General features: G+C 46.5%; 1 protein-coding gene across 1 annotated transcript in view; it reads right to left on the bottom strand.

Moving 5' to 3' along the window:
* Nucleotides 1–13525, bottom strand: part of LOC146859095 (eosinophil peroxidase-like) — a 145470-nt gene that overhangs the window by 52942 nt on the left and 79003 nt on the right. The window contains exon 7 of the mRNA XM_085647143.1: nucleotides 5934–6249. Within this exon, the coding sequence (XP_085503269.1) occupies nucleotides 5934–6249 (316 nt within the window). The remainder of the gene's footprint in view (nucleotides 1–5933; nucleotides 6250–13525) is intronic.

Raw genomic sequence — 13525 nt, 5'->3', positions numbered from 1 at the left:
GGGTTGCTGTCGGCTATGGTGGCTATGCTGAGTTGGGATGCAGCGGGACCCTGATGTATATGGCTAGCAGTTGCTGTAGTACATTCACCAACCGATATAAACTATCACAGGCTGCACCACGCACCTTGCTCCGTTTACTTTCCAGCATATTCCAGACTATGATATCTGGGACTATGGTAGCATTGAAGTACTTGCTCACTCCTGGACACTATTGGTTCTGCAGATGTAGTGTGCACCTGACCACGTCCATGTTGTTGGATGGAGACGTGTGCCCTCAGTGGTACCCTCAGGCGGGTGCTCCCCACGAAATGTTCTTGAAATGTTGGTTCTTCTGTTAGGGATTTGGCTTTGGCAAAGTTGGGGTGCTGAAGTGGGTGGGGGGAGGACGGGGTGGGGGACTGTTATTCAGACTGTCGTGCGTGAGATACAGTGTAACTCGTCAGCAGAGCAATTGTATATAAGCGACTACCAGCATTTTACAAAGTCACGGATGATGTACCTGCAGGCGGTAGGGTATTTGCTTTTAGATGATGTTTTAATGTGTGCCTATGTCCGCAGCTAGATAACGTACAACCCAACTTAATCTAATGACGTGGAACGTTAGGGGGCTCGATAACCCGAAAAAAATACGACAGGTATTTGCCTATTTTGATAGGCTGCATATTGACATAGCTTTACTTCAGGAAACTCACATTGCCCCTGACGCTCATAATACCATTGGACAAAAATGGGCGGAGGCGATATACAAGTCATCCTACTCTTCCTACTCTAGGGGGGTCATTATATTGGTGAAAAAGGGAACGCAATTCCAAATAGATAATACAGTGCGGGATGAACTAGAGCGCCATTTTATTATAACAGGAAGACTCCGAGGCCAGCGTATAGCCTTTGTTAACACCTATGGCCCAAATGTAAATGACCCTGATTTCTATAGAGAAATATGGTGGAAAATACATGAGTTGAAAGGCATGACTATATTCTGGGGCGGGGATCTTAACACTGCTTTGTGTGACAACCTGGATAGATCAGGCGCCTCTAGAGAACCACACCAGAGAACTGTGTAATTATTGCACAACATTATGAAAGAAGAGGGGCTATATGACATTTGGTGCACTCGTTACCCAGATAGGAGGGAGTCCACACACGTTACAGCAGCTAACAATAGCTGGTCCCGTATAGACTACTGGTTGGGGACCAGTGAAGTACTGCTATGGACTCGCAGTGTGAGTCATGTTCCTAGAACATTATCGGATCACAATCCTGTGCTGCTGTCTATAAACATACCACATTATATGCCACCACCATACACATGGCGCTTTAACTCTAAGGCACTGCTAGACACCACGTTCATAGATACACTAAATAAGGCCATAACTGAATACTTTGACTTGAATACACCCAGTACTGATGACCCTGGTCTTTTGTGGGAGGCTTTTAAAGTGACGATCCGGGGAGTGTGCATCAGTACCAGTGCCGGCATCTTAAAGGATATACGTGAACAGCTAAGTAAGAGGGAAAAAACTCTGCAAGCATTAGAGCGGGAATACGACAGTACACAAGATGTTAAAATACTGGGGGAGATTAGGACAGTACTCTCTGAATACCACACATATGCTGAAGATGAACTGAGGTACATCACGAAGTGGCAAGTAGCGCGGTCATATGGAGAGGGAGGCAGGCCGGGTAAGGTATTAGCTGACAAGATACGCACAAGTAGACCACGACAGACCATACTACACTCAAGGATCAGAAAGGGGAGTTGCTGCAAGAAACGCAGGGAATACTGGGGGAATTTATGAGAACCTATGGGGAGTTATGTGCAGCGCGTAGTTCTGCAGGGGCGGCGGAAGTCCAAGAATACTTAGAGGATATTGCAGTTGCATGGTTATCTGATACACATAGGGAGTATTTATCCTTGCCTATCACTGTGGAGGAAGTTATGGCGGTTATTAACTCCCTTCCTAACGGTAAAGCCCCAGGCCCCGATGGGTTCTCATGCAAATTTTATAAGGCTTTTGCAGGACAGTTGGCAACTCATCTAGTTGAGATGTATGGAGATTCGCATGATAAACAATCACTCCCACCAACATTAAGAGAGGCGGTGCTCATTGCACTCTTAAAGCCCAACAAAGACCCAGAGAGTAGCGACTCATATAGGCCACTGTCCCTTATAAATGTGGATACTAAAATATTGGCCAAACTGCTTGCCACCAGGCTACAGCCCCTAATAACAAGACTGGTATTACCAGATCAGTCTGGATTTATCCCGACGAGATCGACCACACATAACACCAGGACATTGTTTGCGCTATCGCATTATTTAATCCCTAGCACTAAGGCTGTTGCGGTTCTCCTAGACGCGGCGAAAGCGTTCGACTCCATCGAGTGGCCGTATTTGCACACTGTATTGTGCCGTATGGGATTTCCACCTATTTTTTTACGATGGGTGCAGACATTATATGCGAACCCTACGGCACGGATCAGAGTGAACGGGTATGTATCCGATGTCTTCCCAATAGCTAGGGGGACGAGGCAGGGTTGCCCGTTGTCCCAATTGATATTTGCGCCAGCCCTTGAGCCCCTTGCCTGTAAGATCCGGCAAGGTCATCATTACTCGGCGCTCCAATTCCCGCAAAGGCCGCTGCATATATCTCTTTACGCAGATTACATGATGTTATATGTGCGGGACCCGGAGACAAATCTGGCCCCATTGCTGAGGGAATATATTCCTTTTGGTCTACATTCAGGTTTTCAAATTAATTGGCCCAAATCCCTAATAATACCGCTAACGGACTCCATGGTCCCACACCCAACTGAATTCCCACTGAAATGGCAATCAGAACTGGTTAAATATCTGGGAGTCTGGTTTCACCGGGATCCAGAGGTGGTGTTCCGCTACAACTATGGCCGGGCAATTGACAACCTGGAAGACAAAATCGAGCGATGGATTCAGTTGCCTCTGACATTAGCGGATCGCTTAGCTATTGTCAAAATGGTTATATTACCAAAATTGTTATATCTGTTCAATAACATCCCAATTACTCCCCCAGCACAGGTTTTCAAACGTATCTCCACCATGGTGACAAAGCTGATTTGGGCTGGCAAGCAAGCCCGCATTAATTTACATACACTAATGTTGCCCTACGCGCGAGGTGGATTCACGGTTCCGGACTTTCTGCTGTATTTTTTGTGTGCGCAAGCGCAATTTGCACACTACTGGTATCATAGTGTCCCGTTTCTCCCTCATGTTGCAATAGAGAAGGGGGATGCACTTCCAATACCATTGAAAGCCATCATCACGCATCATAGGTCTCCACTCCACAGCCGAGACATTAACACTATAGACACAACAGTTGCTGCATGGCATAGAATGGGGAAATTAGCAGGCAAATACCCGCTATATGCACAGGCATTGCCATTGTTCTATCATCCTGAGCTATCTGTCATGCTAGAACAAGTGGGTCAGAAACAACTGCAACAAGCAGGTATAGACAAGATGGGGGACCTCTATTGTAATGGACTTTTTAGAACGCTAACTGAGCTCACATATATTAGTAACCAAACGACTCTATTTCGATTCACATACTATAGGCTACAAAATGCGATCAAGACACTGTACCCCTCTTACCCGGAGGAGCCATTACAGATGTCAACCCTACAGTGGGTGCTCACTACACCCAATAATAAACACATGGTATCCAATCTGTATACTAAACTACAGGAGGATATAGATAGCAAGACGGCCAAGGCGATGGGGAAATGGAATGCAGTTCTTGATTTACCTCTCACAGGGGAAGAATGGTCCACGGCATGCGCTCTAACTAGTTTACTTACGCCTAATGGTAATTTGAAAATGGTACACTATAAATACCTCCACCAAACATACTACACACTAGCTAGGCTGTATGCCTATGGCCTACGCTCAGAGGCGACCTGTAAGCGCTGTAGGGCAGATGGTGCTGATTTTCTACATTTGGCGTGGGGCTGTGCAGAGGTGCATGAGTATTGGCTTCAGGTTACTGCGGCATTGGGGAAAATGGTGGGTGGAAGCATCAATTGTACTGCTCGCACATGTTTGTTGGGCCTTGTTCAAAATATGCAGGCTCGTAGGCATAAGTTCTGTGCTGTTGCTTTACTAGTGGCAAAACGTAGAGTATCCTTGTGTTGGGATAGTAAAGCGTTTCCAACGCTTCGACAATGGCTTTGTGACCTGGCGTACTGTAAGGACATGCTCCACACCTACATAGAGGAACTGCCTACCGGAGCCAAACCAAAAGATTATTTGACATACTTGACGGATTATCTGAAGGCGAGTACCTCGGATTAATCGGTTCTCATGTCATGCCTGGGGTATATGTAACCTGCTGATTAATTGCCTGATCTGTTGACACTGTAAGACAATTGCTGCTGTGCTACAGTCTGAGAGTTTATTTTTTTTGTTTTTGTATATTGTATAATTTAGAAATGCCAATAAAATATAAATAAACTAATACCCCAATTTCTTATAAAGTTGGCATTTGAATCTGATGCCGAGGTTGCATACAGTACGAGCATCACAGGTATATTAAAGGGGCACACAGTCAGCTCCTAAAGAGGTATCTTGACAGTTTTGACAGATAGGATATGCTTGCCATTGCACAACTCACTATTACTTATTAAATCACCCTCTGGAATTAAAGCTATATTAGACCCTTTGGGTATGGTTTATGTCTGAGCTAGTATGGCTTGGGTTGGAAAGCAAGTTGTTATCACCTAACATGCGAAAGTGAACATCCTTATTGTTGCCAAAGAGCTCTGCATCACAGTACCTGTTCCTTAGTTTTCCATTTTGGCCCCACATGTCTTGTTTAAGAGCCTCAGACTTCTAGGTGGGTAGTACAATTAATTGCTGTCATTAACTCATCGGATTGGCTAGGTCACTGTAGGTCAGTACTGATTTACTGATTTTGTATAATAATTGAGAAGGTCATCATTACTATAGATGCTAGTTTCATGGCATCCCAGTTAACACCAACAGAAAGATCCAGCTATTCTGTCTATCCAGTTTTACAAGGTTGGATAGAAAGAAACACATGAGACAGATTATAACATTTCTGCAGTCTCGGACAGTCACCGAAGAGTGCAGGTTAAAGTCCTCTCCAAGGATCACCGGTCTATCGTGGGCAGTTCATAAAGAAACAACAGTACAACAGGAAACCAAATTAGCCAACAATAAATGTGACTATTGGCAACAACATGGTTGGCTCCACACTCAAAACGTCAGTACCAAAAGTTTTTAAAAACTTTTGTACTTTATGATATGTTGGTGTATTCATTCATCCATTTGTTCTCATATCTCTAGATTATAAATGGCAAAGAAAGTGATTCCTTCTTGAATTGCCAGCCATAAAACTGTTAGCTCTTGGTACCACAGTCGCAGGTTTTCCTAAACGTTTGCTGTTTCCCATAGCTCATTTTGTTTTTGCAGTCTCACACATCACTCCTGTTTATTTCCCTTCATTTCACATTTAGGCCTCCTCTATTTTTCTCTCACTGTAACATCTGTTGAAATTTTGTACAATCTAAAAATTATAAAGAAATAAATAAAGACAAATAGCCTGGAAGAATGAGATAACTAAGAAGATCCAGGACGGATTGTACATTGATCCCCCCATGGAGGCCCCATGATATGGTAAGTTTATGGCAGCTGGCAGAACAGTTTATGTCTCTGAGTAATGGGAATAAGGGTTGGTAAGGAGACCTTACATTTCTGGTGCTCAATAATATTAAAAAGACATGTTCAATTTTCAGAACAGGCAGTCGTGCTTTGTTGCTCTCTGAAATTCAGTAGAATATTTTCAAGCCACATAAAGATACACTTCGGAGTTTTCAGAAATCATGAACGTATAATGGTAGTCTAAAGATCCACTATAGGCAGAAACGATGCTTCTCACCACTCAAGAAACATGGAATGCCCGAAGATCTGTTGGTTAGGACGCAGAAGTCTTCTCCCATGGTGTTGAACGGAAGATACTCTCGGCCGTTATCAGTAAATCTCTGGTTAACAGCCAACAGCCCAAACTGGTTTGTCAGATCCCTAAGTCTGGTTGCCAATGCCATGTCACTTCCATACACTTGGCTTCCATCAATAAATGATGTCAAAATGTTAATCTGTTCACGGACAGGTGATCCTTCGTTGCAAGCTGGAGCTGAGCGGAATAAAGGAATGCAGTCACTTCTGTTTGAAATCCTTGGATCATTGGGTGGAATCTGCATTAAAAACATCACAGTAGAAGATGGTCTGTTATTCTGATATATGATATGATGGCAATTTATTATAGGACGAGATGACATTTAAAGGTAAATGCACAAAGTCAGTTGCAATCTGAGTTTAAATGCCCCTTTGAGAGAACTCGATATTTGGTAGTTACTTGAATGGTTTATCTAGGATAGAGCTTACCTGATGAGTTGTTGGAGGTAGAGATAGGGCAGTGGTTTAGGAGTGTGGTTATTCGCAGTGGAGATACAGAAACATCTTACAATGTAGAAGTATTTTGTGGGTTGCGTGGATTGAAGAAGAAGACTCTGAACCTCAGAGGATACTTTTTATACGTAAGTGTGGGCGGATGGTTCTTTGTATGTATTAACACAGGTGAATATTTAAACATGCCTCTATGGGAAAGAAGAGATAGAGATCTCGTATGGGTTCTATGGATACAGCTTTGAAGGTGGTGATCATAAACCACCATGGATGGATTTCAAGAGGCAGAGATATAGGAGGCTGGTGTTCTTTAATTAGGCTACCGGAGATATAGGGACATCAGTAAGAGAAAGTTGATGTACAACTTGTACGGTAATGTTTGTAAGAAACATTAAAAGCAGAGCTCTGAAAGTTCTGAGGTAGTTCTATGGATAGGGCAATAAAGAAGAAGACCTTGACATCCTAGACAGCATTTATTTATTTATTTGTTTATTTATTTATTCAATCTTTAAATAACTCTTAATTAGTACCCCGGGCTACATTTAAAGGTTGTTTTGTTAAATGGGAGATTCAGAGACTCTTTGATTTTGATTTTGGTATGAGAAATTTCAGGGTCTACTGATAGGTTGTCCCAGGTGGCAATATACTGATGGTTGTATTGATCGGTTATTGCATTGAATGGCTGGTAGTCTTTGATAGACAATTGGAAAGTCAAATCTCAAGGTTCCTTTGATGGGGCACCATTGGAAAGTTACTGGAGGTGAAGACATAGTGGTGGTTACTGTGGTTGCTCATTGGAAAAAACGGTTTGATGGCCCTTATAATTACAAGAGGGAAGTTATGTTATGTTATGTTATGCACTTTTGTATTGCGCACAGCTGCCCCAGCTAAGGGGCGTCCTGGCGCATGGCAGGCAATGTGCAACAGATAGTAGAAACACAACACAAATAAAAGATCTATTTAAAAAAGAAACGTTTTCAGAGCTTTGCGAAAGGCCAAGAGGTCAGTCAGTAGCCGCAAGTCCACTGGAAGGGAATTCCAGAGTTCAGCCGCCCTCACCCTAAAAGAGGGACCACCAGCCCGACACAACCTGTAACGGGGGACCACCGCGAGCGCTTGGCTTCCCGATCTCAAAGCGCGGGAAGGAACATACCACGACAGGAGGTCAGCAAGAATTGGCGGACCTACTCCCCTCAAGATCTTAAACGCCAAACACAACACCTTGAACTGGATGCGTGATTTAATGGGGAGCCAATGCAAGGATCTCAAGACACCTGAGACAGAGCTCCTTCGGGGTAAGCCTACAATGGCTCTAGCCGCGGCATTCTGCACTCGTTGAAGGCGGGTAGTCTCCGCCATGTTGGTCCCTACCAAAAGCGAGCTGGCATAGTCCAGGCGAGATAATACCGTGGCCTGGACTATCAGCTGCCTGGTACCACGGTCAAAGAACTTAAGAATGGGCCTCAGCGACCGCAGGATGCCAAAACAACCGGCCGCGATTTTCTTCGAGTGGCCCTCGTAACTGAGAGCGGGATCCATCCACACTCCCAGATTCCTAAGTTCAGTGACCGGGAGAGGGGCCGGCCCCAGTTCAATGGGCCACCACTTGTCCCCCCACAGTTCCGCCTTCCTACCAACGATCATGATCTCGGTTTTCTTCGCGTTGAGCTGGAGACAGTTGTTCTTCATCCAGCTTGCCACCGCCCTAAGTCCACTCTGAAACCTGGGGGCATCCCGATCCGCATCCCCGCTGATAGTCACCGCTAGCTGAGTATCGTCAGCATACGAGACCATAGTCATGTCCCATTGCTTGACGATCTCAGCCAGCGGTCTCACATACAGATTGAAAAGCGTGGGACTCAGCGAGGAGCCTTGCGGGACCCCCTGTCTCAGAGGAAGGAATTGGGACTGGTACGGTGGCAGCGCAACGCTAAAGAAACGATCGTTTAGGAAAGAGCGAAACCACTGGAGGGCAGAGCCACCCAGCCCGACCTCCTCCAGGCGATGCAACAGGATAGGATGGGACACGGTGTCGAACGCGGCGCTCAGATCTAATAAAACGAGCGCCGCTGTCTGCCCCGCATCCATCACTGTGCGTAGGTGTTCAGCCATGGAGAGAAGGGCAGACTCCGTGCTGTGACCAGCACGGAAGCCATTTTGGGTGGGATCCAAGATGTTAAACTGGATGAGGTGGGCCGAGAGAACTTTGTTGACAAAGGCCTCCATTACTTTGGTAGGCCAGGGAAGCAAAGAGATAGGCCGATAGTTTTCAGGCTTGTCTGGGTCCAGTGAGGGCTTCTTAAGGATGGGGGAAACCATCGCCCGCTTCCAGCTACGGAGGACCGTGCCCAACTCCAACGAGATGTTGATCAGGGAGTGTATTACGGTCCGACCCACGAACGACTCATCTCTAAAGAGAGCCGAACTGAGAGGGTCGGCGGGGGACCCAGATTTCACCAGCTTTGCCAAGATGTTAAACCCTTCCAATGTCAACAGGGGAAGCGAGTGCAGGGCTGTGTCTCCACAGATGGAAATCGGAGACTCAACTGGGGGTCCTGTGGATGGGAAGGTCATATAGATGTTTTGGACCTTTTCCTGAAAGAACACCGCGAGAGCCTCACAATGAGCAGTAGAGCCCGTCGTCGGAGCATCGGGGCGCTTAGCTAGAAGATCCTTCATCAATTTGAAAATAGTTTTCGAGGGGTTAGAGCTGTTGCCGACTTCGGCAGTATAATACAATGCCCGAGCACGGCACACAGCCCGATGGTATGCTTTGACGGAGGCGAGATAGATAGCTTTTTTTCCCGAGCCGTACGCCTTCCGCCAAGCCCTCTCTGCACGCCTGCAACTGCCCTTGAGCGCACGTAGGGCGCCATCGTACCATGGGCTAGATTCTCTGGCACTGGTCTTACAGGCGGTGAGTGGAATGAGCGCATCTAGCGCTTTGGAGATCCACGCGCAGAACCCATCGTAACCTGAATCAACAGTTACAAACGGATCTAATGGCTCTGCAGCGAGGACACGGTGCAGATCTTCCAACCGTAATTTGCCCCAGTGCCGCCTTACGATCAACTTTGCAGGAGGGATGACAGTCCTACCTGGCAAAGGGGTACTAATGGCGACCAAAGAGTGATCAGTCCAACCCAGGGGCGAGACGGCAGTGACAGAAGCATTTGTCAAATTAGTGAAGAAGGGATCCAGCGTATGGCCACCGATGTGGGTGGGCTGCTGAACAAGCTGCAGCAACTGTAAGGCCTCCAAATCCGTGAGAATGCCACTGACCGCGGGTAGGTTAGGTCTATCGAAATGGAGATTAAGGTCCCCCAGAATCGAAAAATTGGGACACCCCACCACCAAGGAGCTAACCACATCCGGGAAAGCGGCGCGAAACGCCGCCTCGCTCCCTGGGGGACGATAGACCACCATCCCCGAGAGTGAAAAGTGTGGAGTAACCAGAATCTTAAACAGCGCACTTTCACATCCCGCAATGGTCAGTGCGGTCCAGGAGCAAGTAAGACTAGAACGAATAGCCAGGGCAATTCCCCCACCCCTAGAAGATCGATTAAGGGTACGGACTGTATAGACAGGGGGGAATGCCAGATTAATAATGGCTGCGTCCTCGTCTTTCAACCATGTCTCGGTGATAGCCACGATGTCCGGGCTTGCATCCTGCAACAGGTCAAATACTGCCTGATAATGTGACACCAGAGACCTAGCATTAAAGCTAAAGATGCGGAGAGCATGCTCCGGGCAGGTGTAGCAGACGGCTGCCACCGGACGTGTGGGGGCAATAGAAGTAGCTTGCTCCAAAAACCACTGACAGCCAGCACAATGATAGGGACCGTCCAATGGATGTAGGAGGGGTAAGCTACAGCCAGCAGTCCGGCGCCCTAGGTCACGCAGGGTGTCACAAGAGTATGTCAACATGGCCGGAAATAACCAACTGCTCCTCGTACCAGCAGGGCCTGGCCAGAGTCCCGCGCGTCCTTAGCGCGGACGGGCGCAGACGGGCAGGACTCTGGCACGACTCCGGCCACGCGACGGCGTCCCAGCTGCGCGTTCCCGCTGCGCGGAGAGGACGACTTTAAATAGGCGTCCCCTGGACTGAAGCGAGCGTCAAGACGCTCTAAGATGGCGCCCGCAAAAGCGCCAACAGCCCCAATCCAAAATGGCGGCCAAAGTTGATTAGATATGCCCCCTCGGGACCCGGACCCGCCAAAACGGCGGTGCATCAACTCTTTAAATGCAGGTAAGTGGAGACCCTTGCCCCCAGGCCAAGCAGCAAAGCACAAGATAAAATAAACGCTAGCAAAAGGACATTTAGTTAAAATGCAGCGCTAAAGAGCGACGCGCTAAAAAGCTAGGACAGAGGTAACAGAGGTAACAGCAGAGCCTGACCGATCTGACAGATAACCTATAGCTGGGCTGTCGGATATGAATCCTGAATAGCTGGATCAGCGCACATTTTCAGGATAGCTACGAAGTATGTAAACTAGTTCTGTTTACAGTCACTATATGTAAATGTGTGGATATTGTGGATATCTACCAACAATCACCCCCCCAGATTATAGGTTGGGCACTCCTGATTTATCATGCCAGCTTGTGATTTGAAGGATGGATATCTTCATTTTCTTTCTTCAGAATGAAATCTAGAATCTCTTAATAAATATTTTGTATTTTCTTCATACACTTTGTAAATGTAAGCAATCTCCAGCTATGATATCGGAGTGCTGTAAAGAACAATGTAACAATTGGGTTCAAATTAAAACAGTGAATATTATGCAGCCAGATCATTTATTACCAATTCATTAAAACCCTAGTATGTCATAAGCTTAAAGATGTTTTAAGAAGGAGAATGTTTGAATATTCTCTGAGCAGATTCAGAGTGAAGGATATTCAGAACTCTTCAAGTAGCGCTACAGAATGTAGGAGCTGATTCTGAGAATGTCTGAGAACTTGTTGGACATAATTGTAGCCATTTGGAGAGAGAATCAGGTGCAAGTACCTCACCCTCTTCAGATTGCAAACTATTTTGTGTGGGGGTTGTTCCATTACAACTGTCTTGTAGATGACAGTCCTAATATTTCATTCAATCACTGCATTATAGGATAGCTTATAGAATAATTTACTTTACTAATTCAATTGTTAATTGATTGCATCAAGCATAGAAGGAGAGCCGCTAGAGCCCTGGTACTCATAGTTCGGCCCATGGGCCGCCAGCGGCCCGGCAGGCCTTCCTTGGCAGCCCTCGGACCTTGCAGGTAATGTATCCATGGCCCCCAGAGAGGGAGAAAGTGAAGAGAGAGAGGGAGAAAGTGAAGAGAGAGAGAGATTGGAGAGAAGTGAGAGATTGTGGAGAGAGAGAGTGGAGAGAGAAAGACAGTGGAGAGACAGAGTGTAGAGAGAGAGTGAGAGTAGAGAGAGTGGAGAGAGAGCGGAGAGAGAAAGACAGTGGAGAGAGTAGAGAGTAGGACTGACGGACCGAGAGACTGACTGACTAAGAGATTGACTGGCTGAGAGAGAGACTTACTGAGGGCGTTACTGACTGAGAGAGAGAGACTGTTTGATAGAGAGAGAGAGACTGACTGACTGACTGAGAGAGAGACTGACTAAGAGAGACTGACTGAGAGAGACTGACTGAGAGAGACTGACTGACAGAGAGAGAGACTGACTGACAGAGAGACTGACTGACAGAGAGACTGGCTGACAGAGAGAGAGAGACTGACTGAGGGAGAGAGACTGACTGACTGAGGGACAGAGAAACAGAGTGAAGGATATCCAGAACTCTTCAAGTAGCGCTACAGAATTTAGGAGCTGGTTCTGAGAAAGTCTGAGAACTTGTTTGACATAATTTTAGCCATTTGGAGAGAGAATCAGGTGCCAGTACCTCACCCTCTTCAGATTGCAAACTATTTTGTGTGGGGGTTGTTCCATTACAACTGTCTTGTAGATGACAGTCCTAATATTTCATTCCATCTCTGCATTATTGGATAGCTTATAGAATAATTTACTTTACTAATTCAATTGTTAATTGATTGCATCAAGCATAGAAGGAGAGCCGCTAGAGCCCTGGCACTCATAGTTCGGCCCATGGGCCGCCAGCGGCCCGGCACGCCTTCATTGGCAGCCCTCAGACCTTGCAGGTAATGTATCCATGGCCCCCAAAGAGGGAGAAAGTGAAGAGAGAGAGATTGGAGAGAGTGAGAGATTGGGGAGAGAGAGAGTAGAGAGAGAAAGACAGTGGAGAGACAGAGTGTAGAGAGAGAGTGAGAGTAGAGAGAGTGGAGAGAGAGCGGAGAGAGAAAGACAGTGGATAGAGTAGAGAGTAGGACTGACGGACCGAGAGACTGACTGACTAAGAGATTGACTGGCTGAGAGAGAGACTTACTGAGGGCGATACTGACTGAGAGAGAGAGACTGTTTGATAGAGAGAGAAACTGACTGACTGACTGAGAGAGAGACTGACTAAGAGAGACTGACTGAGAGAGAGACTGACTGACAGAGAGAGAGACTGACTGACAGAGAGACTTACTGACAGAGAGAGAGAGACTGACTGAGGGAGAGAGACTGACTGAGAGAGAGACTGACTGACAGAGAGATAGAGAGACTGACTGACAGAGAGAGAGAGACTGACTGAGGGAGAGAGACTGACTGACTGAGGAAGAGAGAAACAGAGTGAAGGATATCCAGAACTCTTCAAGTAGCGCTACAGAATTTAGGAGCTGGTTCTGAGAAAGTCTGAGAACTTGTTTGACATAATTTTAGCCATTTGGAGAGAGAATCAGGTGCAAGTACCTCACCCTCTTCAGATTGCAAACTATTTTGTGTGGGGGTTGTTCCATTACAACTGTCTTGTAGATGACAGTCCTAATGTTTCATTCAATCACTGCATTATTGGATAGCTTATAGAATAATTTACTTTACTAATTCAATTGTTAATTGATTGCATCAAGCATAGAAGGAGAGCCTCTAGACCCCTGGTACTCATAGTTCGGCCCATGGGCCGCCAGCGGCCCGGCAGGCCTTCATTGGCAGCCCTCGGACCTTGCAGGTAATGTATCCATG

The sequence above is a fragment of the Triturus cristatus genome, chromosome 3_2 (assembly GCF_964204655.1).
Source record: "Triturus cristatus chromosome 3_2, aTriCri1.1, whole genome shotgun sequence".
In the NCBI taxonomy this organism is placed as follows: domain Eukaryota; kingdom Metazoa; phylum Chordata; class Amphibia; order Caudata; family Salamandridae; genus Triturus; species Triturus cristatus.
This window is presented reverse-complemented; position numbering and strand designations above follow the sequence as displayed.